At 36.3% G+C, this 26,458-nt stretch overlaps 2 protein-coding genes across 2 annotated transcripts in view; one reads left to right on the top strand and one right to left on the bottom strand.

Moving 5' to 3' along the window:
- Smg5 (Smg5 nonsense mediated mRNA decay factor) overlaps window positions 1-6,115 on the bottom strand; it is a 315,083-nt gene extending 308,968 nt beyond the window's left edge. Inside the window, exons 1-6 of the mRNA XM_071594232.1 lie at window positions 5,950-6,115; window positions 5,451-5,673; window positions 4,970-5,135; window positions 3,361-3,518; window positions 2,133-2,236; window positions 639-870 (exon numbers count right to left, since the gene is read on the bottom strand). Coding sequence (XP_071450333.1) covers window positions 639-870; window positions 2,133-2,236; window positions 3,361-3,518; window positions 4,970-5,135; window positions 5,451-5,673; window positions 5,950-6,020 — 954 coding nt within the window. The 5' untranslated portion in view covers window positions 6,021-6,115. The remainder of the gene's footprint in view (window positions 1-638; window positions 871-2,132; window positions 2,237-3,360; window positions 3,519-4,969; window positions 5,136-5,450; window positions 5,674-5,949) is intronic.
- A 96-nt stretch (window positions 6,116-6,211) lies between these two features.
- Window positions 6,212-26,458, top strand: part of Cbp80 (Nuclear cap-binding protein subunit 1) — a 52,682-nt gene continuing 32,435 nt past the window's right edge. The window contains exons 1-11 of the mRNA XM_071594171.1: window positions 6,212-6,341; window positions 7,599-7,687; window positions 8,680-8,865; window positions 8,949-9,128; window positions 9,642-9,833; window positions 10,346-10,561; window positions 11,823-11,920; window positions 12,011-12,182; window positions 12,323-12,390; window positions 12,483-12,620; window positions 12,965-13,068. Of these exons, the coding sequence (XP_071450272.1) occupies window positions 6,302-6,341; window positions 7,599-7,687; window positions 8,680-8,865; window positions 8,949-9,128; window positions 9,642-9,833; window positions 10,346-10,561; window positions 11,823-11,920; window positions 12,011-12,182; window positions 12,323-12,390; window positions 12,483-12,620; window positions 12,965-13,068 (1,483 nt within the window). The 5' untranslated portion in view covers window positions 6,212-6,301. The remainder of the gene's footprint in view (window positions 6,342-7,598; window positions 7,688-8,679; window positions 8,866-8,948; window positions 9,129-9,641; window positions 9,834-10,345; window positions 10,562-11,822; window positions 11,921-12,010; window positions 12,183-12,322; window positions 12,391-12,482; window positions 12,621-12,964; window positions 13,069-26,458) is intronic.

Genomic DNA, 26,458 nt, shown 5'->3' with positions numbered 1-26,458 from the left:
GACGACATTGGAAAAATTCAATGATATAAATGGCATTATAAGAGCAATTTTACTCAATGATGTTCAAAAAGAAAAATTAACCTTTTGGTTTTCTTTTTCCTGGTATTCTAACAGGTTGAGTAGGTTTTTGATGAACAGTGGCACTACATACTACTGTACACACAAACCCAAATTGAAATGACTCAAAATATCCTTCAACTCCATAATAGTTACAAAAAAACATGCTTCTTTAGTTCTATATACTTTGTACCGCCCGTAAATCCACCCAAAATGACAATTCTTTACTTCCCTTGACCTCTGATATCCACCCTCAAATTTCAAAAACCTCCAATCTATGCTTATCCTCTTGTACCAATGAACAAGTTTTCAAGCCATTCAAAAATTATGCTCCATATGCAGAATGACAATAGTTATAAGAAAAATATTACAAAAAAATGAGGTCTGTACATAGAATACATAAGAACATCCGAAAAATTGGTGAAATATTAATTTAAAAAATACTCAGAATAAATGCAATAATAAGTATTGCATCAAAGTCAACTTCAAGTAAAACACTTGAGTACAAAATAAATCACTTTTTTACTGAAATTCTTAAATGCATAAAAAACATGATGGATGCGATTAAAAAATATCATTACCTGATTCATGTCCACCACTGGCATTTTGTCAAAGAACCATGCACCAATGAGATTAAGAAATCTTGCCACACAGCAATGAATCTGATCTTCGTGGCTCACAGTTGGTTGATTTTCTCCTTGGGACAGGTTCTCCGCCAACTTCAACAAGTGAGCATCTAGCCAAGCATTATTCTTTTCCAACATTCTTTGCAAATTTCCTTCTGCACCTTCAAATGACTGAGGACACACCAGGCTAAAAAAAATAAAGTGAAAAGATACCATCATAATATGGCGCATTGAAAAATTGATTAACTCATTATTGTTGTTATAAAGAGGAATTGGTGATGCAGCATGAAGATAATAAATTCTATATCACAGAAGGTCACAACAACTATGAGATAATAGTTTACATTTGAAATTTTAATTTTTCCATTTTGATTATAATTTTTAAAGGTGAGGTCTCAAAAGTCCAAACATTTAAAGGAAACAAAGTATTATTCGAAGACTTAAGCCAAGGAGGTCAGCGCATGTCTTTGCAACCTCAAACATGTATCATTTTTTCACAGAACTTGAATGAAAAAGGGGATTGAGATGGTGCAGTAGCTATCACACTGGCTTCCCACCCTGAGGGCCTGAGTTCAAATCCCGGCAGTGTTGAATATTTTTCAGTGGTCTCTCGATCCCTACTTGAGATGCTTTGTGGAGGGCGCCTTGAGCGAGTACACCGTCCGTCGGATGGGACATTAAGCTGCGGACCCCTTGGTGCCTTTCGTAAAGAGTAGGCTAATTCCGACTCCGGGTTTTTCTCCACCCTTCATCCTTTCCTGTCCATCCCTAATGGCGCAAATGACCTCAGCTGTCGGTTGCCTCCCCCAAATACTACTACTACTACTTGAATGAAAACTAAGCCAAATAATCTGGGGTATTATAACATCAGCACTTATTTAAACATGAATTTAGGATTTAATTTTCTCCAACCTCCCAATTATCTCCCAAACCAATGAGTCAGCAGAGGCCATCAGCTACTCTTCTATTAAAATTACGATAGACCACACTACAAAGGGATTAGGATGGTGGAGTGCCTTATGTCCTCATTTCCCACCCCAAGAATTAAATTTTGGAGGTTGCAGGACTTTTCAGTGATATCTCAAACCCTTATCGCGGTTCTATGTGGAGATCAACTGGCACACCATCAATTGGCTAGGATGTTACAGTGTAAACCACTTAGGCGCCTTTCATTAAGAATTGGTTATCGCCAATGCTAGGTTTCTCAGCACCCTTCCCATATCCCCTGAATATTTTGCAAGCCAGATTTTCATGAACAAAATTTCTACATCTGCATCCATTAGTCCAAATCTACCACTTTCTTTAGTCTAAAAAGACTAAGGACATAGTATACATTCTTCTCCATTCACATATAGCCAATGGTAATACCTTTCAATACCAGATTTTATTAATTGCAAAAAAACCTGCTTCTCCCATTACTGCTAATTAATATGGATAAAAAATAATTACCATCTCATATAATGGTAGCTGGCATCAACACTATGATTTTGAGTTGCAGCTAATGTCCCAAGTTGATTATGCGGCATACCCACTTCAGGGTTGAAATTCAGGGCCTATAAAAGTAAACAATGAACTTCAATATACTTCATTTCTACAAGGAAACAAATCAACTTTTCCACACGAATTTTTCACTAAATATATGCAAATTTTACGATATTTGTGAAAATATTTAACTGTGTGATGTTCTTTACTGCTCATGTACATATTACAAATTCATTTAAGAATCAATAGAAAACTTAGCAGTCAGTCAACAAAATAAATCAGCAAGAGTACGGCAGGTATAATTTAGAGATGGACAAATAATTATTTGACACATTTAGTAAATTAAACATATCACAGCTGATGTATAAACACTTATGAGAAACAAGAAAACATTTTTATCCTAAATTAGCACTCTTTGGTGATTAGAACTATTTCTCAAAGTTAAACAAATGACAAAGCAATTTTCTTTTCCGTGCATTTGGAAGAAATAAACTATCATAAAACCTAACTCATCGGCCAAAAATTTCACCAGTGGAGAGTTGGGTAGTTCTCGAATATTAATAATGTATCTCAAATAACATATAACATCAATAACTGCAAAAAAAAACTTCCTGTTCCAGGGAAAACCATGGATGCACTACAAACACTCCATGGGCCTAAGAATTCTACACCAAGAATTTCACGATTCAAGAATATTGAGCTAAAATATGTGGGACAGTGTGATTCTTATCCTTCCTCGCCCTAACAAGACAATGAAAATGATTGTCACATTTATTTAATGAATACAAAAATTCCTCCCTCAGGAGAATATTTCTAGATGACATTTATAGTTGCAGAGAATCTGTGAATTCAATCAAGTAATAGAATGGGCAAGGACAGGCCTTTGGATCATTATGAGTACAAGTACTCTTGAGATTATTCTTTTACAAAGTTATTTGTGAAAACAGCCAGCATAACATTGACTTAAGGAAGAAGGGAGATGGGCTCCACACCTTCACTGGTGCCTAACAATCTGCCCCCGATTAAACCAAGCCATTTTATTTTAAATATTTTGATGCGCTCTGGACCTTAATGGAATTTTAATTCTTTAGGGCCTCCCTACACATTTTTATTCACTCCAATAGTTGGTTACCTCCAATCTAATAAATATATATTTACTCATAAAATTATAGAAAGGATTATAAGATCCGCATACCTGAAAATAGTATCTGGTGGAAAGCGTTACATCCCAGCAAGGATGAAGATCTGATAGGTACCTGCTAAGATCCCCAAGATATACCAAACATCGATGAACAGCCTGCCTTGCCCATTCCATACCACTAACTTCAGGCAGTTTCCCCACAGATGACTTCCCTGAAAAAAACAATATATTAAAAAATGGAAAAAACATGGTACGTATTCTGTTTAAATTTTAAGGTAGCAAAGGATATACATTTTCATTAGAAGAAATAACTTAATTTTGACCATTAATTAAACAGCATTAAATCCCATTATGCAATAAATTTTTATCGCTAATGATACAACAGTAAATAGAGGCAAAGCTAAATTGACAAGGCCATTTAATTTCAGTGGGTAACAGTAAAATGAAATTAAAAACAAACTGATTTTTCGCAACAATGTATTTCTGCATTCTGGATCTTTGATTGCAAAGTAAAAGTTCATCACTGAGAACACAAATATTTTTATAGCTAATGATCCAACAATAAATAGTGGCAAAGATAAATTGACAAGGCCAACTAATTTCAGTAGTTGCCAGTAAATTTAAATTAAAAACACATTGATTCATTGAATTAATGTATTTCTGCATCCTGGCTCTTTGATTGCAGAGTAAAAGCTTATCACTGGGAACACAAAAATAATGTAATCATATTTAATTAAAATATAAAATCTATGAAAGAAATAGAATGCTATTTACCGCTAGGTGGATACTTGTACATGTCAATAATTTGTCCGTAATGACCATTGGGAAAATTTTCTTAATCGATACCACAAGGTCTAGTTAATAACTACTACAAAAATTTATCATTTTGTACCATCATCTGGCCCATAACAACTGCTATATTACTAATATTGTTTCCATTTTTTAATTTTAATATTATTTAATATTGATATTTTGTCAATATTAATTAACCTAACTCGGCATGTTTGCATACCTATATACCTTATGATGTCTTTCATACATTGCAAATCAAAATTCTCAATAATGAGTATGTAACTTTGTATGATTTGTAACGTTTGAAAATGTTTTTTTTAATTGTGGAACCAATATGTTCTTTGCCTTTCTTTGTGTGAAATGGTTATTCTCGTCAAATAAATTAATAAAACACATCTAAATTACTCCCCATAGAGGATGTGTAAAACCATGTCAAATCCACTAAGATAGCAGGAGAAACAAAAAAAATTACTTATGATGAGGTAACACAATGCCCCTCATTTTGGTACATGGTGCAAAAACTGTATTAGTCCCCTTTCAATCCCCAGAATCTCTTGTACATTGTTTTCCACCACTCGGCAGATAATCATGCAATTACAACACACATATAAAGCAAGTACACACATCAACTTTTCATAATTTCATACTAATGTAAATAATGACTTTTTATTGAAAATTTATCTAAAACAAATATTATGAACTCTCCTGAAAAATGTGTAATAATGAAAACACCCTATCTACGAACGATCAAATCTTCTAATAAGAGATGTAAGGGACTATAAGCAAGTCTTACACTGACCACAACTGCAAATGAATTTATCTCATTCAATAGGTACCTCAACTACATCAACTGTCATTCAATTAGGCCTACCTTTGGATAGTCCTCCAACATCCACAACCAATGGAAAATCGATGATCCCTCGGAGGTCCAATTTATACTCTATTTGCATCCGAAAAATTAAGTGATGATAGTTTCCTACTCCTGCTGACAAATGCTTCTGTAGATAAGCAATATCTTCCACGCTCCAGGCATTACCCTACAGATTGCATATAAGAGGTATGGTATTTATAACACATCAAAAATCAAATCAGGGCTCCGTAAATGGAGAGAAAGATTTCCAATTAATTAAATTTCAAACTATTGCCAATACCTACTCGCCAATGCAAATGAATGATTTCAACATACGTTTGAATCTATCATTTCCCTCCTAATTAAATGTTTGATTCATAGTCTATGTAAATTACAGACCAAATATAATGTTTGAAAAAAAAATAAACTACTATTTTAGTTTCAACAAAAATTTATTAATATAATACAAAGTCACATGTCCTTGAATGAAAGAATCACTTGCCTTCCTCAGCCTTTTGGCAGAAGTCAGAGCCTCATAATAAGCTTTTCTCCAAAGCAACTCCTCTCCTTTCCTCCCATAGCCTACTGGATCAGAAAAAATCAACCTCTCGCAATATTCTCTTAACCTGGCTCGATGAGTTTCCATATGAGGTAGGAATAAATCTGCACATGTTTTTGCCTTTCCTTGCTGATCATCTAGGTAGCGCACGGCCTCTGATATTGTCCTAAGCGGAAAAAAGAAATGTCACGTAGAGCATTAATTACTCTCAGCGATAAAATAATAAGGAGCTGGGAGCAGACTTCACACTTTGCCTAGAGATATGATAAACAAAAAATACAAAATAACGTAACAAAGATTTTTAAGAGTGGTATTAACAACATTCCATGAATTCCTAACAATTAAGTTACTCATTTCACCCTCGTTTATAAAATTCTTATCGAGAAAATGTTATCCAGTTTTGAACATGTTCTTCACTTATGTCTATTTAATTTTTTCATACCTGTAGAGACGTTTCGTTAAGTCCACGTTCTCGGCCCTCCCATCAGTTATCGGGTTATAAAACTTCTTCATGATGTCAACTCATCTTACAGCTGAAATTATAGCTAGACAATTTTCATTTTCCACACATTCTGACAAAAATGAATTCATGATCTCGATCAGGTTGTGTTTTGAACTTCATTTTACAAGTTATAGAGGGCAGTTTCTTCAGAGGATGAAAACACCGGATGTTGCGCATTATTATCTTCGTTTGGATCGTCTCCGTTGATGTTAGGGTCGTCGATGTGGGAAGTGTTTTGGCAAGAGTTGTTTGTTGTATTATTGCGTGACTACTTGGTTGCATTTCTTAGAAAATGAGTCGAAGAAGGCCTCATGAGGAAGATGACGGATATGGTAATGTTTTGATATGTATAAGACTGATGATTTATTGGTAGTAATTCTCTAGCATTTGGCTTTCCGTCGAATAGCTTTAGTAAATCCCATCATATCAATTGAAAAACTGCATTTCTTTACCATTTGGTGATAGAGTATTTTACCAAAACATTTTCTCTTAGTGTTGATGCGAAACTACATTGCAGTTGGAAAATATTCCTTGAGAAATATTGTGAAAAGCATTTCTCGCTCTTTAATGTGTGTACTTTTGCCAGAAAAATTATTTCCATCTAACATTTTAAAATTTATCCTAATTTCTTGCATGGAAAATGAAGGAAAGTTAAATCATTTTATGGTCATAATTCGAGCAAATACCTAATGATTGTGTAGTTTTTACACGGACCAAACACCGGCTTAAAGCATACTGGTGGACCCAAACAAAATATTCCTTTAAACATTTTACTCGTGTGGTTTTTAAAAGTTCAATTAATTTTGCATCATATTTTTAGTAAAGAAACGCCAGAGTATTCCGGACTTCGGATTTAGTTCAGTTTTGTAAATGTGAAAGGTTATCTTGCACATAATTTTAGTGTATTTCTGGACTTCATGCACTCAGTATTAAGATATTAGTGTATTTGTACCGTAGGTGTGCACTGTTTGTTGTTTTCTTTCTTCCTCTCCATTTCTTCTAGAGAAAGTTTTTGTTTGGAAGATTTCAAACACTCCTAACTGTCTAGGTCTTTTTGATTTTGGGCTTGTCATTATTGCTTTTAACATAGTACAAGTAAACGGTAATTTCAGCATTGTAGAAGCGTGAATGAACCTGACACTGCATACTTTTTGCTATTATTGTTAATAATCAATGCATTACAGTAGTGAAGCTATTTTGTACATTTAACGATCATACAGTGATTGTCTACAAAAGTTGAATTTTTATGTGCAGGTGTAAAGATTATTTTTTACCATTTCTATTTTCTTTCATTATATGGATTTGTTGTGTTCATTTTTATTTGTTCAATCGTAGTGATAAATAGTATTATACAGGTTGGTGCATATTGGATTTGATTTCGTTAGTTTATGCTATCGTTCCCACAGTTGGTTGTGCTATGACTAAAGATCACATCTTTTTCCTTTTTTGTTTTGCTAAGGATGTGTGTGTATAACCTGCGTTTCAATTGTACGTGGTACATTTTCTTAGTGTGAATTTTGTTTTTATTGGGTGATTTGATGTATCACAGTATGATGATAGCAGTACTTATGATGTCATTTCTATTGCAGAGAGAGCATATAAGAAGAGGCGTCGCGTCTCAGAAAACCAAGAAATAGAAGACCGTTTGGAGTCATTGATAATTCGAGTTGGTGAAAAGGTAAGACTTCTCCTAACAATTTCAGCTCCTGTTCAAACTTTATTTGATGCATGACATTATTGATATTTTAATGTATATGAGTGTGACAGTGTTAAGTTTAAGATATTATTTGTTTTAAGAGAATCTGAATATTTTGCACAACAATATGGTGACCATTTTGTAAAGTTCTTTTGCGTTTATTTTATAATGCCTAATCAGTGGCGCCTGGCAGTAAAAGCCTAAGTAGAAAATCCTATTTTCAAGAAAAGGCGATAAATGCTTAAAAGATTTTGATAAATCAGAAAATTGATTTGTGTGTTGTTAGTATCCCGTATTAGTGATATGGTAACTGTAGAGAGCCATAGTCAATTTCAACGTTTTTTACACCCCTGTCAGTGGAGCTTGGCAATTACATCAAATTGTTATCATTTTCCTGTCATAGCATATGCAGCTATTGCATATTGTTGTAAATAAGCAGGGGTGGGGCATATTGTTGAAAATAATGGGGCCCATTATTTCCTTAGTGATTTGAATCAAATGAATGTTTCCAAACACCTCCGCATTATGTTTCATATGAGATTAATGCAGTTGCAACCTTGAGGCATTTCTTTTGTCATCTTTATTGTTTTAAATCAATAACATATCAATTGAATATATTTATCAAACCTGGGGCTCAGGTTTTTGGTATTTCAAAGGAAATTGAAGTAAAAATCATCCTATAAGGATGGAAAACTTAGGTATTTGGTGGTGTTCTTACTTTATTTCATAAATTGAAATGAGTTGCTTGCTATTATTACTACCCAGGAAATTTCCCTCGTATGTTTCACAAAATATTTGTTAAAGGTCATCAGGTGTAAATTGTAATTCTTTGTTGCTTTTAGTGCTCTTAGGTAGTATTTTTATGTGAAAAAATCGAGGGGGGGGATCATTATGGTTGCATAAATATGCATCATGTTTTGTATCCATTTCTCTTAGTTGTCTAAATGAGATAAACATTATTTTTCTTTTTTCAGAGCACATCTTCTCTAGAGAGTAACTTGGAGGGCCTAGCTAGTGTCCTAGAGGCAGATTTGGCAAGTTTTAGGAATAAAATTTTGAGAATATTATCAGATTGTGCAACAAAAATGCCAGAAAAATGTACAATCTATACAACATTGGTTGGTCTCTTAAATGCAAAGAATTACAACTTTGGTGGTGAGGTTAGTACACCCACAATTTTGAACCATACAAATTTTGTTTCAATTATTTTTATGCAAAACTGACATAGTATGTGTTATTTTAGTTTATGGAGTATATGGTCCGCAGCTTCAAAGACAATCTGAAGAGTTGTAAGTGGGATGCAGCACGTTATGCTTTGAGGTTCTTAGCCGACTTGGTCAACTGCCATGTAATTGCTGCAGGCTCTCTATTGCAATTGTTAGACAATATGGTCGATGCTGCTAAAGAAGATGGTGTTCCTCAGGTGATATGCATTTTACTAATGATTTTTCATTGCCACTGTTGAGGCATTGATTTGCAATTTTATTTTGCTGGTAATTTATTTCAGCTAAGAATCTCATTCTTTTAAACCAAATATTTATATGAATTATATTTTTTGGTTTTGTTAATTATATAAAAAGTAGTGAAGTCTTCATTTAATATCTTTGAAGAAAGATGGGAATATATTTGGGAAATAGCAACAGAATGTATTCCTTTCATCTCGTTACAAGCCTCGTTCTCAAATTTAAAAAATTCAATACTTTCTTTTATAAATTTCAGTCTAAGGGAAATGCTCAAGTGTATCTGAGCATTGTCTTGGTTCTTTCTTCAGAGTTGTGTGTGTTATTGCAGTGTCTCAGTGAGAGGCTTTATTTTATTGAATGCAGCCACATGAAAAGTAAAAGTTTATTGTTTTTGTTTGTGTCATAAAGACTTATGTAAAATTCAGTTGCTTTGAGGTAGCAAAAGGACCTAAAACAATATCATATTCTTTCAGGTTCGCAAAGACTGGTATGTGTTTTCGGTTCTTGCTACTCTTCCATGGGTTGGCAGAGAACTGTATGAAAAGAAAGAGCAAGCATTTGAGCATTTGCTCACCACCATCGAAATATTCATAAGAAAAAGGACAAAGCATCACCATGCAGCTCTCCAAGTATGGTATTCTGGCACCGTCCATCCACAAGAGGAGGTATGAAATCCCAACAGTTAAAAATATTTTTTACTAATTCAATGGTTTCAGGCTCTACTTTGGGAAAATTTATGATTGCTAAATGATTAAACTTGATATTTTTTCACAAAAAGTTTTGAAAAAATTTTCTGAAAAGTTTTGTGAAAAAATACCAAGTTTAATCGTTCATTGATTTCATATCAAACCTGCCAATATAAGTTTGAGCTAACTAGCAATCTGTTTGCAACAGGTAGACTGAATCCTTGTCTTTTCTAATTCTTTCATGTATACTCAAGTTTATCCAGTTCATTTGCTTGACATCCAAGATCGTAATCACTTCACTCATAAGCTTTAGTTCTCATTTTAACCATGAAAAACCTCACAATTTGAAATAATAATCCTGGAAAAATATAGATTTGTTTGATCAAAAATGGCTCAAAAGAGAATTTTTTTAGAAGTTTACATCTCTGTTTAGTAGTTATGGATTTTAGGTACCTCTGGCATTTTCTGTGATATTCCCATTTTGTTTTTAGTACTTGGACTGCCTCTGGGCCCAGATTAAAAAGCTTAAGCAGGACAACTGGGCAGAGAAGCACATTCCACGGCCATACCTTGCATTTGACAGCATACTCTGTGAAGCTCTACAGCATACTCTCCCTGCCATCATTCCTCCTCCCCATCATGATAGTTATCAATACCCAATGCCATGGGTAGTTTTTCGTATGTTTGACTACACGGACTGTCCTGAGGTAAGTATAAGTGTATTGTGTAGCCAATCGAATCTTTGATACCTATTGTGTTACAAGGGATTGCTGCCTAGTTAATCATTCAAAAACTGCACCACTCTTATTCTATGATTTCTGTGATACACACCTGTGATATATCCAAACATTTTTCATAAAATTTCCAGACCTTCCCTTTAAAATGCATTGCAATGGTATTGGTACCCAAAAGATATTCCATTTTTAATCTCATGGAACATTTGGTCACTCTTAAGTAGCCTTCATGACATCATTTTACGAATCCAGCTCTAAATTTACTCATTGAACTGGAGCTTTGCTACCTGCAAAGTTGCAGTCAAATATGCTCTCCAAAGATATCATGCATGTACCATTCCGTATTTTTGTCTGTCTCAAAGAGAAGGAAATGTGGTGAAAAAGTGTTAAAATAATATTTTAAAAGGTCTCTGAAAATAGAGCCTTAAAAAAATTTTTGATCATCAAGCACCTTGAAAATATTTGGAATACAATTGTTCATCTATATTGTTATGAATGATTATTTTTCTAATTCTGTGTAAATAAAATTTTTGATCATCAAGCACCTGGAAAATATTTGGAATACAATTGTTCATCTCTATTGTTATGAATGATTATTTTTCTAATTCTGTGTAAATAGCTGACCGTACGTTCAGAAGAGTATATTTTCAAAATCTTTTAAACGTCTGTAATCTAAATTTGCTCTCTTGCTCTGAAAACTATAAAAATCAACTTGGGAATGATTTTTCCAGATATCTGAAAGAAGTAATGCAAATTTAGGAAGCATATTGAAATGCCGCATAGCAATCAAAAGTTACATTTATACTTCTTTATCTGTTATACTTTAGATATTATTTTGAAAATTTATCTCAGTATGCATCGTTTGAGGCAAAAAAGGCTGTGAAAATATATGTTTTACTCAACGAATGAGTATTGAGAGTAAATATGTAATGGTTGTATTCAAAATTATCATTACATTCACAACTTCCTGCTACTTTTCATATCTTCCTCATAATTTTGGCTGTATTTAAAATTCTTATCAAAACCTGAAAGCACTTTTTGAGTTTTTGTTGATTCCAATGCCTAATGTATTCAGCACATGTATAAGGATATATAATATTTTTCCAATGGAATTTGAGGTAAATAGGGTAGGATTCAATTCTCCTTAATGTCATGTTTTTGAAAATTGGCTATGCTTTGAAAATTTTCACCTGATTTTGATTGGTTGGAATCATTTTCTCTTCTACCTACTCAGGGACCTAGCCTTCCGGGAGCCCATTCCATTGAGAGATTTCTCATTGAGGAACATCTTCATCAAATCCTAGAGATGCACCATTTGGAACGGAAAGATTGGTAAGTTGGGTTCAGTCAAGGCATTTGATGTATGTTAAAAAAACATTTTGATGTAAAAAGTTTGAAAATGCCCCTTGTTTCCTTTTCTAGTGCTGCAAACTTGCTGAATTATCCGTACAAGCTGAAAATACCTCTGGACTACATGATTGTTGAAGTGATATTTGCCGAACTGTTCCATATGCCCTCTCCAAGATTTCTGGAAATTGCTTATGGATCTATTTTAATTGAACTCTGCAAACTTGAGCCAAGTACAATGCCTCAGGTAATTATTGAAAGTACTCATCCTAGCACACTTAACTGGAGCATGTATGTACATTGGTGATAGGATTCTTTACTTTAATGTAGCAATTTAATCTGTATTATTATGTCTTAAGGTTTCTTTTATATTGCCTTGCCGTTTAGGTTTTAGCCCAGGCCACTGAGCTTCTGTACAGTAGAATCGACACAATGAATACATCATGTTTCGACAGGTATGTAATTGAAAAACTTTTGATAGGTCAGTGCATTTAAATTTTCACTGTCTTAATGTTTATTTATAATGTTATGGTTTTGATTATTGCAGATTTGTGAACTGGTTCTCATATCACTTAAGTAATTTCCAATTTCGATGGAGTTGGGATGATTGGGAAAGTTCCTTACAGCTAGATCCAGAGCACCCGAGGCCTAAATTCATCAGAGAAGTCTTGCTTAAATCTTTAAGGTAATGATGCTTCTATTGTAATGTAACTCAATTTATTTTTTTCAAAAACTGTTTATTACATTATTCCTTTTACTTTCACAAAAATACATTTATATTGTCATTTTCCCCTAAAGTATTTATGTCCATTATCTCTAATTTGGTCTACAATGTTCTCTACTCTTATATAAAACAATTGAATTTACCTTAACAAAATGGTTTCAATTTCTTTTTTTTATTACTGAAAATCTTATTTACATGGAACTTATTGTATCACATTTAGAGATGATAATATCACAATATCTCATCTTCATGCCTAACCTAACACAAGAAATCAACAGTTAAATGAAGACATGGTTTATTTCTAGGTTGTCATACCATCAACGAATACGGGACATCATGCCAGAGGCATTTGAATCTCTCATACCTGCTAAAACAGAGCCAAAGTATAAATACACTGGGGAGAATGCAGGTAAGAATGAATTTCTACTTTTTGTGACTTTATGAATTGATTCCAATTTCACGGGCCCCTCATTTCTTTTTTTGGCTTTTTAAAATCAGACAGTTAATAGCTTAATTTAATCATAACAGAATCAAATTATGTTCTTATTCGAATAATAGTAAGAGTCAGTTTTTAAAATTTGTCTGATTTGTTTGTATATTTGTATTTTTACATGAGTTTCCCCATTTATTTTATTTTAAGTCAACTTATCGCCTATGGAATGGCTTTTTCATTGCAAAAGGGAACAGCAAACAATATAATTTGAAAAATCGGGCTTCAAGTATCAGTGCTATTTTGATAGCTATTTTCAACATCTATTATACAGTGTCTTCCATGTAGTTATAAAGGTTTTTCCACAAGATGTAAGATATGTATACCAGGCAAATATAAGTACACCAAAAGCATAATTTAGATAAACAGTTCACTTCAAATGAAATTATTTGTGTGCTCTATTACTGGCTCACTCATGTGGTTTTAAGGTTTTTTATTGCTTGATGGCTGTATTCTTGTTTCCTGTTTGTTTGAATTTTTTGAATTAGAATCCACTGTTGCCCCCAACCCATCTCTCCATGAAGATACTCTTGATTTTACTGATGATAAACCTTCATCATTGAAACTTTGGCTTAAGTGCTCTGTGACTCTTGCCAATGCAGACAAGGACTGACTTCCTCTCGGATAAGACTCTACTCTATGTTCCCTCTGGCTTTTAATGTGTAATTTTGTGGAAAATGATTCATTGTAGCTATTTCTCCAGGAATTGTGTAGTTTTGCATCTGATGATGTAGCTTGAGGTCCAACTTCCTTGGTTTGCATGTTTATGGTTGTCCAGTCCCCAAAAGAGCCTTGTGCCGAGATATTTCGGTCGTTCTCACTTTTATCTTGAGAACCTGAGGTTTGATCACCATTCTGCCAATTATTTCTGAAGAGGTTTTCAATCGGAATTTCTATTCCTTGTATGGTTTGCACAGGAATCAGGGATACTTGAGATATTGGTTCTTGCTGTGCAACAAGGGCCTGTGACAGTGCTCTTTGATCCTGTGTCTTTCCACTTAGGTAGAGTGGGTCTGCTTCAGAAAAGCGCTGAAATGGTGTTGATGGTCTGAACACCTTGAGTGCTTGGGAGGGTTGATGGTAACCAGAAAATGATGCTGATTGGTCTCTATAATGGTGATGATATTGTTGTCTTGTTTCTTCATGTGGTTGATAACTTGTGTACCTTTGCCTATAATATCGAACTTGCTGCCTCCTTGAGTTTGTATTCTCTTGTTGTCCACTGAAATGCTGTTGGTATTCTTCAACTGCTTCTTCTTGTGGTTGGAATGAAGTGTAATGCTCATCGCCATATTGTTTGTGGTAATTCTGCCTTAATGACTCCCTGAATTTTTCTCGTTGGGGCTTAGGGTATTCCTCCGTCAGTTCTACCTCATATTCTTCTCTTGGTGGCCCTCTGTATTCCTCCCTCGTTGAAATCTGAAATCCATCATGCACTGGGGTGTGGTATTCCTGCTGAGGCTCATGTGACTCATAAACCGGAAAGTACTGTCGTGGGCGGTTATTATTTTGGTCTCTGTTCTCCTTAATTGTCTGATATTTTGGAAGGCTATCCCTTTGACGTAGAAAGGCACTGACCACTGTGCCATATTCTTCTATAAAGCGTGGATTATATTCTTTTGGCCCATTTCTGGTGAATATCGGTATTCCTCTGAAGAGGGGTGAGGGGTTGTGTCTAAAAGGCTCCACCCTGACTGGCTCTGTTTCTATCTGTTGGTCATCTACCACAGGAATGACATTAAAATGAAGCTGGTATTGCGGTTGATCCCTGCCAGGACCACTGTGTCTCAACCTCCGCACTGACCAGGATGCTAACGTTCTCGCATCCCCACAGGGACATGATGAGACCCCATCACTCACAAAGAAAATAAGCTCACCATCTTTGTGTATGAGTAATCCTTCGGCCAGAGTTGATACATCTGTCTGGTCATGCCCTTGACCACGGTCACCTTGCTGCCTTGCTCCAATGAACTCCGCAATGGAGAGGCGTTGCCAAAGCTCATGATCTGCATCATCTTGTATGCTTGGCGTTATTCCACGGTACCCAAGCAAAGTGCCAGCACCATTGCGTAAGCTCTGGAATGCTGCTCTCCTCAGTGCTTTTTTCCATGACTCAGGGAATTCATTGTCTGGTGGTGGCCATGTTGGTCTTCTGGATCGAAATGTGTTCCCCCTGGGAGGTGGTAATGGTGGTGTTGGTGTTGGCCGTCTGGGTCCTGGTCGTCTTGGTGCAGATGGGAGAGGGGATGTGTGTGAAGAGGGGTCCCTGCTCAGTGGTGCTTCATCTTCCGCTGTCCATCTCCAAGGGGGCAAGACCGGAGCAGGGCTGGCCGTTGGGTTTATGATCCCATCGGGGTCAAGAGTGTATATTGTTGCAGAGCATATGCTTCCTGAAAGCCACACCTGTGGAAAATAAACAGAATTATGTACTTAGTTCTATGCAGAGATAATTTCAGTTGCATCGTCTTGAGTGGTCTTCTAAATCAAAATGTTTTTTAATGGAAGCAGCAATGTACTATTTTTTCATGATTTAAATTATATTCCTGAAGAAATCAGAATTTGTGACATATTATGTCTGGTATTTCATCACATCTTGTTCCTTAAAGTCCCCAAAATTTCAGTGTGAGAGGATGCCTCGGTATCTTAATTGGCTAAAACACTCGGCCGGATATCAAGGGAACGAGGTTCAAATTCCGGTCAAGGCGAATGATTTTTGCCCTCTGAAATTGTTGCATTGTAATTTGAAGTGTAATGAGAAATATTACATATCCCATCCTTAGAAATCATTGCCATTAAATAATATCATTTCATGAATTCTTTATTCGACAATTAATTTGATGACAAAAATACTGATAATCATTTCAGTATTTTTTTCCTTTGAATTCCATATATTCAGTACACTTGTCAGTTAAAAATTTCCTGATGGCTCATTCTTTCATATTTTACATCAGTAATTCCTTTAGCTTGTTTGCACCCTATTCCTGTACTCTGTCTTAATTTCCCTTGAATGTTTAGTGGTATGGTTGTACCCATGTACAAACTCTGACTTTTTTCACATTTGTTTTTCTATTCCTCAGACCTCATGTCATATGTATGTATTATGTTTCTTTTTTCCATCAGGAGTTCTGTATTGTGTCATTCTTCCTAGTGCATTCTTCCCCGTGTCAAAATCTGAGGAAACAATCATTGTTTCTTTTGAGGTAGGAGTTTGGCAAATATATATGTGGTGTTCCCATTTCAAGAACACTTTTCATGTTTTTCCATCCTTTTTCTAAATGTTTAGCCAGTTAATCATGGCATTCTAGTTTACAAACTCCATATCCATTACTCTGCTCCTCTTAATTTGGCAATTATTATGATTTTTTCATGATTAATCTTCAGATTTACCATGGTATCACTCCTACAATTCTCACCTATCCACTTCAGATCACCTTCTTTCTCTCTCATAACAGTATCGTAAACAACACTATCATATACACAGCGTATTGTATACAAAAGTATCGTAAGTTTGTTGAGAAAATTCAGTATGCTGTCCTTCATCTTCCCTTTTTTTATATGTATCATCTCTCCTTCAGTATTTTCTTTGGTTTCATATGTTGTCACTGCTATGGAGAAACTAAGGAGAACAGGGGATAATTTAGATTCCTCCTGCTTTATGACCCTGGTTTCAATGTTTAACTGATGATGACATTGAACATTTAAACCAGAGTTGTGTCTGAGTAAAATATTGTAAGTTGCAGAGATATATTTTTTCATTGAAGTATCAATATTTAGATTAAATTGCTATTTTTGTAGCAAACCATGGATTTGAAAAAATAATTTTCTCTATTGAAATGTAATGAAATAATTGACTTTGTGATTCCACACACTTTACTTTAGTGTGGAATTACAAAGTCAATTATTTCATTACATTTCAATATGTTATGCAAATTCCATAAAGTTACGCCTGAGACAACAAAAAAATAATCTAATTTTCTCTAGCCCATATTTGTTATATTTACATTAGTTGGTACTGAATCTATAAACTCCCTGATTCCTCCAACATGATTGGTAGTGTGGCATCCTCTAGAATTCTCTCTCTCCCAAGTTCTCAACTTGCTCAGAGTTTCCGAGTCCTAACCAGAGATGTTAAATAAACCTGCACTGATTGTTTCAGAATTATTCTCTGTGAATTTGCATTATAGTTGCATTTCAATGGAACCATACCAAAAATGGAGCTAAGTATTTTGAACAAAAAGTAGCCATTCTCAATTTGGAACTCCTCCTTTTTCTGGAAAGATGTGGAAGGAACGTTTCATTTAGGTAATGCAGATAAAAAAATTATCTGAGAACTTCTACAAAATAATGATATTTTCATCAAAATAATCCATTTCCTCAGTTATGTTAATCCTAATATTTCAATAATCAATTTCCCTGTTGATACAATAGAAAAATAGATAGTCCTTGTTAATGGATGAAAGGAACAGAAATGTTTGCGTTCGATGGCCTCATTGTCGTATGCAACAGAGTAATGTAAATACATGGCTGAAGTGATTTCATCTGATTAGAGTCAAAAGATTTTTATGAAACTGTGGCAATGTTCTCTTCCAGTAATGCCGGAACTCCTGCTGATTATTTTTGATAATTAGGAATATATGTCATCAACTACTTCATTTTCAAAAGTCAGTCAACAATGCGAAAATAGAGTAATTGTAGAAGTAATCACATTCAAAAGTGTAAATCTCATTCTGCAGAACGATTTTAAATGTTCTTTCCATAAATTTCGCTGTAATATATACTAATGCCTGTCATGAACATAAAATAGTTCTGAAAAGAAAAGTTCCGGAGCGCAGTGGTTCTTTCCAACGGTAAAGTTTCATTCTGGGATGAAACTGAAGCCATGCGGAGCATATTCATATCTGACAGTCCTGGTCCTAATGAGTCCTCCCACAAGGATAACACCGACGCTGCGGTTGTCAACGACGGACGCCGTGACTGATTTTCCCCAAAGTCATTGAATTTCCGAACACAATGAGAATGAATGGGTGGTGGTTGAGGGCCATTTTTTGTAGAGATTTGATTTTGAGTGTGACGAGGTAATGTGGTAGCGAAGTCCACGTTAAGGTCAGCTGATGGTCCTTCATCGTAGCTGGGATCTGCGCTCTTGCCAAGTTTTCCTGCTCCATTGGACGCACTCGCCGTCCCGTCATTCACTTCTCCCTTTCGGACGACGTGAATGACGGGAAGCAGTGCTTTCCCTTTCACCTGTTGATGCATTTGATTGATTTGGGTTGCAGTACCCGCGAAAGTTTCCGTTTGAGTTGGAAAACGCATTCGCAGAAAATGATAAATTCGTTCGCGAGAGCTGACAACGGGAAATGGCATTGAATTACCTCAACAGCAAACTCACTTTGAAGAAGTGTCTCGCCGTTTTCCAATCTCGGTAATTTTCCCCCCAATCACAATTGCACGTATGCAACCTGGTGTCGAGATTGCTACATCATCTAATTGCACTGCGATGTTTGAACTGGAATGTGGGAATGAAATTGTTTGAGGAGAAATGGAAACTATGTGCTACGTCAGTTCACCTCTTCTAAACGCTTTTGAATGAGACAGAATCGGTCGTTTCGCGATTCAATGACACATGGGTCGGCATTTCTTCTCAAATCGAAAAACAGTTATTCATCTTGGTAATTTCAAGCGTATCCCCAACGAGGGTAAAGTTGTAATTATAAACTTATTGCCAGAATACATTTGGATACTCTTGTATTTCCATCACATGAGCCATCTCTACCTGTTAAGGAATACTTTCACCAGCTAGAATAAGTTGTAATGCCATATTAAAAAAGACATTTTTGGAGTTTTCTATCAAATAAAAAGTTTTTATAAATGACGCGCTTGTCAACTCAAAAGGTCACCATCCGGGCCACGAGATTTCCTTCTAACTGACGATGACTCTGGGGAGTTGAAACGCGCTTCGTTTGTAAAAACATTTTATTTTGTGGAAAATGTCTAAAATCTCTTTTTTTGATATGATTTCCTTCCAAATCCGGCCAGAAACTGTGACTTATTCTACCTTGCCTCCCGATATTTAGAAGTGTACCAATTGAATAATTATCCATGAATAGCATTTCGGGATATATTAATCATTTGCTTGAACATAAGAAATGCAGCGCAACTGTCTTTCAGTTTTAAGAAAACGTGTTTTTGCCAATGTTGCTCAAAACTCACGTTATTTTTACGCTGGGCGATACAGAAGAGGTTACCCCTCGGCCGTCCGAACCTCTTCGAGTCCTTTGTCCACCAAAAGCTTATTGAACTTCCTTTGCGCATTGGTTGATATCATTGTATTATTATTAGTAATCTACTGGTTAATGTAGGGTTTGTATGGACAAGGCTACACAACGGCGTTACGATAATTCCCTTGCCTCTTCTACAAAAAACACAACCTGACATCGGGCTCTGCAATAAACCCCTCTGCAGTTCCGTATAATTTCTCTCGTCATTTCTTCCAACATCCCTATCCTGCATCTGCCGCTTCCTTATTTGCCTAACATTCTCCCTTCTTTCTTAGTTTTCAACATTACACTGCTAATCAATATGCTTTGCATCCATTTTTCCTGTCTCCTTATGATTTCTTTTATCAATCCCCTACCATTCCTAGCACTTCCTCATTTGTTTTCTTTTCTATCCACTTCACCTTTTCCATCCTCCTCCCATTCCACATTTCAAAACCCTCCAATCTACGCCTATCATCTCGCTTCAGCGACCATATTTCCGTGCCGTGCAAAGCCACCCTCCGTATCAAAGTTTCCATCAAATCATTGTATTATCGTGCAAAATAGACGTGTTTTCCGTGTTACATTACATTTTCTGTTGTACCCTATATCTCATTTGCTCAATGTCCCGCCATATTCCCACCTTCGGTTTCGGCTTATCTTATGGCCCTTTGCATATATTTGTTTTCGATACATGATGATGTGATTGATTGGAAATATGTTATTTTGATTCCGCAGGAAAAGGACGAAGCACGTTTTGATTGTGGTCCATTTCGAGATATTTTTTACGCTTATTTATATTCCATTGCCTATTCTGTTGTATGTTGCCATAAATCTTGTGCTGTTTAACGCGGCTTTTCAATGAAAGATTTTTCCATCGCTCAGTGGTGGGGGATTGTAGGGGAAAATCCAAACGAGCCAGGAAATGTGAATCCAGAGCATTTTGATAGGCAATGGAATGTTGAAGACTGATAGAGGGGAGAATGTTAGGTAAGCGAGGAAGGAGTGGGAATAGGATAGGGATGTTGGACGAATTGAAGGTAGGAAGGAGGTATGCGGAATTTAAGAGGGGGCCAGTTGTGGTGTTGGATATCAAGTTTTGTTTTGTTAGGAGAGACCAGGGAATTGTCGCTTTACTCTTTGGTAGCTTGTTTCCATCAAAAGCCTACCTTAACCGGTAGATTATCGATAGTAATAACAGTAAAATCTGAAAGCAATGAGACTAAAAAAGGATTTATCTTCTTATTCAAAGAAACTCTCCTCAAAACTACTTAATTCAACTATTAAGGGTTTCTCTTCACTCGTCTCGTAATAAAATACCCTCCTTGCTTTGCCATATTGCAACAAAAATAAATCGTTTTTCGCTAATAAGCCGTAATTAATTTAAGAAGTCCTAAATCGATATAATTTTAGCGTATCCTTACTCCCAAAAAATAATTTGGATGGTATTAATGTTGTGTCGTCTTCTTACGCAAAAAGACGTTTTCATTAATCAAATCCCAACTTAAGATAATTGTGAATCAAATGTCAAGTTAAATATATATAACGTTACATGGCATTGGAATAGTTGGGGCATTTAACTCCCTTTGGATTACCAATCAGCTAGATTCATTTTATCATTTCACTACGCATAGATTATCTTTATTTAAGGATAATGAATAACTGATGGAAGTAATTTTCCACTTGATATCAAGTGGAAAAGTGCTTCGATCAGTTATTCATTGTGTTCGACTTCCACCACATCACGCCTGAAGCTACTCAATTTGTTTATTTAAGGAAATGGTTCCAAGCTTAACTCTGCGGAATCGTTATACTATTTTTATTTAGTCCGCAGCATACGCTTTGTTAATGTAAATGCCTTCGACGTGTTTTTATTACGTATGTAGGTTCATTGCGTAGATTTTTATTATTGCCGGAAATTAATGAATATTTTCTATTTCGTCTTGCAGTAATAATCTATTCCGCCTCCTGAATGTCACCAGTGTGAAATTTGTAAGATGAAACTGTTATATTCTCCTCACACCTTGGTAATTCATTGAAATTCTTATTGTAGTTATTATAAACAAATACATGGGATTTGATATGTACTTCATTTGGTGAAACCAGGCTAAAGAGATATTATTTTGCTTATGAACTCACGGTCACGAGGTTGACACTCTTTTCAAAATTTTCCCAAAATGTTCTTCAGAATATCTTAAAGCAAGTTTCGCTTTTATGGACCATGGCTTTGTGCATTAGAACGGGATTAAAATGCAAACTATCTGGGAAAACGGTCGTCCTTCAATTTATAACTTCTTGGAAAGTTAAGAACCATTTTCAATTCGACCATGGTATCTAAGACTCCCGGGAAGTAGCGCCAAAAACTGTCGGAGTTATATATTCATTGGAGTCAAGGTTACAGTCTCTATGTGTACGTGTTTCAAAGAATATAGAAGATATAGAAAGCAAAGGCAAAAATGGTACGAAGAATATATTTAGATAGATAGATAGAGGTCTTTATTTGGGCGAAATTGAGACCTAATGGTCCCTTCTTTCAATTAACCCATAACTTTAATATATTTAGTGATTGGAAAATAATCCTTAGAAAGAAGAAAAAGTATTCAATAGTTAACGAGCTACGGATTTCAAATAGCCGGGTTTTTCGGTCATGGTACCTCATTACAATTCTTCTTTACAGAATGTAATTTAAAATGGCATTATTCTCAAAGAGTCGTTCGGAATGGGCGATTTTTATTTAGCCCCTTGTTCAGGAAGGTTACTTGATAGGCTATTTCTTCGCTCTAAATTGGCAGTATATTTCAGTTATTTCCCCGTAGTGATCTGTGTCAGTACCGGAGGGAGAGGTGCACTACTAGGTTTAAGAGAGGTTTCAGACTAGGTGCAAGGCATGATGGGAAGTATTAGGACGTGTAATTGTAATGTGCCAACATTTTCAGCATATGAGACGCTGGGCGCTCACGGTATCTATTATCCTCTTTCTGTCTTTTAAAGAATTCTATGTCAAAATTACTTTTGTAATTTATTTCCTATCTAGCAATGTTACAAATGGAACATAATCAAGTTTTGTAGATGTTTCCGGTATCAAGCTGCAGTCACTCGGGGGCAAGGGCTACCAGCAGAAATTGGTGAGAGTCTTCCACATGTATAAATTATTTGCTCGAGTATGATCTTCGTTGCAGAGATATTGTGAAAATTATGAAATGGTGTCAAAATGATTCGCGTTTTAATTCTTTCTATTAGTAATATCGAAAAAATGTTGAAAATACCTCAATATTTAAAAGAGATTGTCGAGTTTTTGGAGATATTAAGTAATGCTATTCGGAATCGGGAATTTCCTATTACATTCGTGTTTCATTTACATAGTACAGAGATTAGGTCGTGTTTGACGTGGTCCATCGCGCGTGCAAAAAATATGTTACCACTTCTGTGATATCTGTGGCGCGCTGAATGTTTATTTATGGTCCATAAAAAGTACTTAATCACATTCCAACCTCTCGATAGAATATTCAGAGAAAAACTTGGATGGAAGTATAAAAAATCGGAAGATCATCATTCTTTTAGAATGCCTAATCTGCGCACTCAGTGTTTCGCAGTTTTCATTGCCCTCTCACCGCTGTGCGGTAACAGTTTACGGCATTGTTCGGCGGCTGTAACAAAATCGAACTCCTCCCACTCTTACTTTCGTTGTGCTTAGCATGGGACCGTGAACGATTTTTTTCACGGCGATTCGGACATAATTTACTCGCTTTGTTCAGGCGCGATAGCGTGTAACAATGTCAAGATCTTATGCTTTACGTCTGTCTCATTATGAAGATTTCAACTTTCGCCCGTAACCGGCGGGGCATGAAATTAATGATAAATTGAACTTGAGGCCAAGAAGAAAAGAAACAGCTGTTTCCGAGATCTATCTCCCGCATTCTCAGCACTCGTGGATAATGCGTATGTCACTTGTGTTAATTGACTTTCCTGTGTATATATGTTCCCCGGATTTAAACATCAAGAAATTCGAATAAAATTAAAATATAGACGGTCGTTGAGTCTATTTTTGGAGATGTTACTTGGAACTACTGAATAATTTGCTACGGTAACTCAGGATTTGCATTAGTCAGGATTTTTTTGAATTTCTCTTTTCAGGCAATATGAAAATTATATTTTAGCTGTCAACTGATTGCGTTTCCCGAAAAACTTAGTTGCCATTCTAATCTGAAAAGCATGTGGACACTTTTTTAAGAATTTGGAGACTTTTTCAACGACATGCCTTGTTACTTTAATCAAAATTGAAAAACAGGAATGGTAATCATCTGTGAAATATACGAAGACTACTACCTCCGTGAACAATCTAATCGGGAGGTAATTTTTTTAGCCTCGGTGACATCGGTTTTGTTATTCCAAAGGCACATGAGAAGGTTATGGCTTGATTGCCGGCTCTCTTTGGTGTAATCTGTTTTATAGAACTCATATGCGAAAGAGTTCTCTCAGGATTAATTTGTAACTGCGAAAAGTTATGTTTCGCAATGTTGAGCAATCATGTAACAGAGCACTTATTCATCTTTTCGGCGATACCAAACGTGGATAGCTCGTTTTATTTTCGAGATTGCCATTCAATACGCTAGTTGTGTCGTGATTATTAAAACACTTTTGGGTAATTACTTGTGCACTCAGTCCTGCTGCTTATTCTTGTTGCACAATTAGTTCCTAAAATTTCAGTAAGTCGGTACGACAATAAAACCATTCCGAGCCACTGTGGGGTTCATCGGGTTTTATACCCGCTGATAATGTAATTCATAAACGAGTTTGAATATCGTATTCAATGTGAAAATATATTGGTAGTACAATAAGTTATTATTCCACGGTACCTTTATGTAATATCGGTGTCGGCCACCCAGAATTTTCTCTCATTCTTTTCGGAAATCCTTGTGTAACACGAGGCTGGGAAGCACCCGTTAGTTCGTTGTGAAACAAGGCAACCCGTCTCGCCGAAGCTTTTTTTTATTTTAATGTATATGCAAGGAACCTTACATTGCCTTCTGCCAGGTGTTCTTTCAGTTAAAAAAAACGAAATCTACAAAACAATTAAAACGTCCTTAATTTGTCATATGTACCTATCTCTTGGTCTTCCGCGTGGAATCTTCCCTTCTATTTTTACTTACATTATATTCCTAATCAATCCATTGTGTCTCAATGTGTGTCCAATCCATCTACATCTTCTCTGCCGTAGAGTTCTCCATATGGTCCTATCCTCTTCTGCTATCCTGTCTGTCCATTTAATCTTCAGCATTCTCCTTCAGCACCATGTTTCAAAGGCTTCCTTTCTTCGCTGGTCCATTTTTCCTATGTTCCAAGTCTCGAAACCTCGAAACCATGCTCCATACGAAATTGCTTCCTTGTTTCCAGTCTTAGGTTCTTTGAACATAGTAATTGCCTCCTCTTCTTGAATGCGTTCTTAGCTTGGGCAATTCTTCGCTTGCTGTCGGTCAAACTTCTTCCATCCCATATTATGTTGCTGCCCGGGCAGATGAAGGATTCCACTTATTCTAGTTTCAACCCTCGAATTGTGATGTCTGCATTTCGCTTCTCTCTTCCGCACACAAGGATTTTAGTCTTCGTCTTGTTGATGTTCATATTATATTCCCCCAGTACTTAATCCTTAGCACATAGAGTTGCTTGCAGTTCCTCTCGCGTTTCCGCCACTACTGCGATGTCATCTGCAAACCGTAGCATGTTGATTTCTTCTCCATTTACCTTGACTCCTTTGATACCCAGTTGCTGTGTTTCTTTTATTGCCTCTTCCAGGTATACGTTGAATATTGCTGGCGAAAGGTTGCATCCTTGTCTTACTCCTTTGTTTATTTTGGCTGCTATTTTTCTTCAATTTTTCGTTTGAATTGTTGTAACCTGAATCTTGTACAGGTTATGGATAATTCTTCCGTGGTCATAGTCAAATCCAAGCGCCTCTAGTATGTTGGACATAAAGATATACATACATACACACACGAATATATATAGGGTCGCGGTAGTCCAGGGGGTAGAGCGTTGGACTACTGACCGTAAGGTCCCGGGTTAGATTCCCGGGAAAGTCTTCGGGCACCTGCAGCTCTACCCAAGCTATGTGGTTTTTCGGGTACTAGATCTTCCTGGGAAACCATAACCGGCACAGGGAAACGAACTGGCCCCCCTACCCTGATGTGGGAATTTCACACGCCGTCGGGCTTAGTACTTGGTGGGACTACTCTACCATCACCTACCAAACCGACCTTCGGGTTGATTACTGTGTTTATGTATATTTGTGCGTGTGTGTATATATATAGCAAATATATGTATGTATGTATTTATTTATGACTGTACTTGTGATTGTTCGGGTACATTTTCCTCCATTCTTCGCTTAAGAAGTTGAGCTCTCGGAGATTCGGGCGTGCATTTCAACGAGCAGAAACGACACGCTTAGAAATTTCGTTCCACCTGTCAAAGGGTCGTCCTCCCTCGCCCGCCGTTCGCCCCCTAATACCCCGTGTCCCTGGATGGTAAAGAATCCAAAATCGTTCCATTATTCATGTTTTTCCATAATAGTTGTCCGCGGAAAGGAGAATCTAACGGATCTCTCCTGTGGTCTGAAGGTTGAGTGTATAAAGGAGTCGAATTTTCACGGAATGTTCCCCCGCCTCGCGATTCCTATCGTGGATTGTGTTTTGCTTTTGTACTTGTGCTTTCTCTTCCGATCGCCCCGTCTCGGGTTGGTGCACGTGGTGCCTCCCGTTACAATCCGAAGACAGAAGGAGCTTTGGTGCCCATGATTGAATAATGCAACGAGTCGTAGCAGTTCTCTTTCCGCAATAATTACAGAAAGATGCATGCTCGATAAGCTATTACACTTAAAGGTTCTTATGAAACTCTTCTTTGTAGGTCGTCCGCTGACGAAAATAATTTCCTGTTAGCCAACCAAATAGGAAGCGCGGTGTTTCCAAAATACACAGACACGTACCGTTACATCTTAATCCTTTGATTGAATTTATTTTGTATTAAGTCCGAGACGAGAGAGAGAGAGAGGTAGAAGT

This window comes from Hetaerina americana, unplaced genomic scaffold, assembly GCF_022747635.1.
Source record: "Hetaerina americana unplaced genomic scaffold, ioHetAmer1.1.p SCAF_6, whole genome shotgun sequence".
NCBI classification, from domain to species: domain Eukaryota; kingdom Metazoa; phylum Arthropoda; class Insecta; order Odonata; family Calopterygidae; genus Hetaerina; species Hetaerina americana.
Note: the sequence above shows the minus strand (reverse complement) of the source record. Positions and strands in the feature narration are given on the sequence as shown.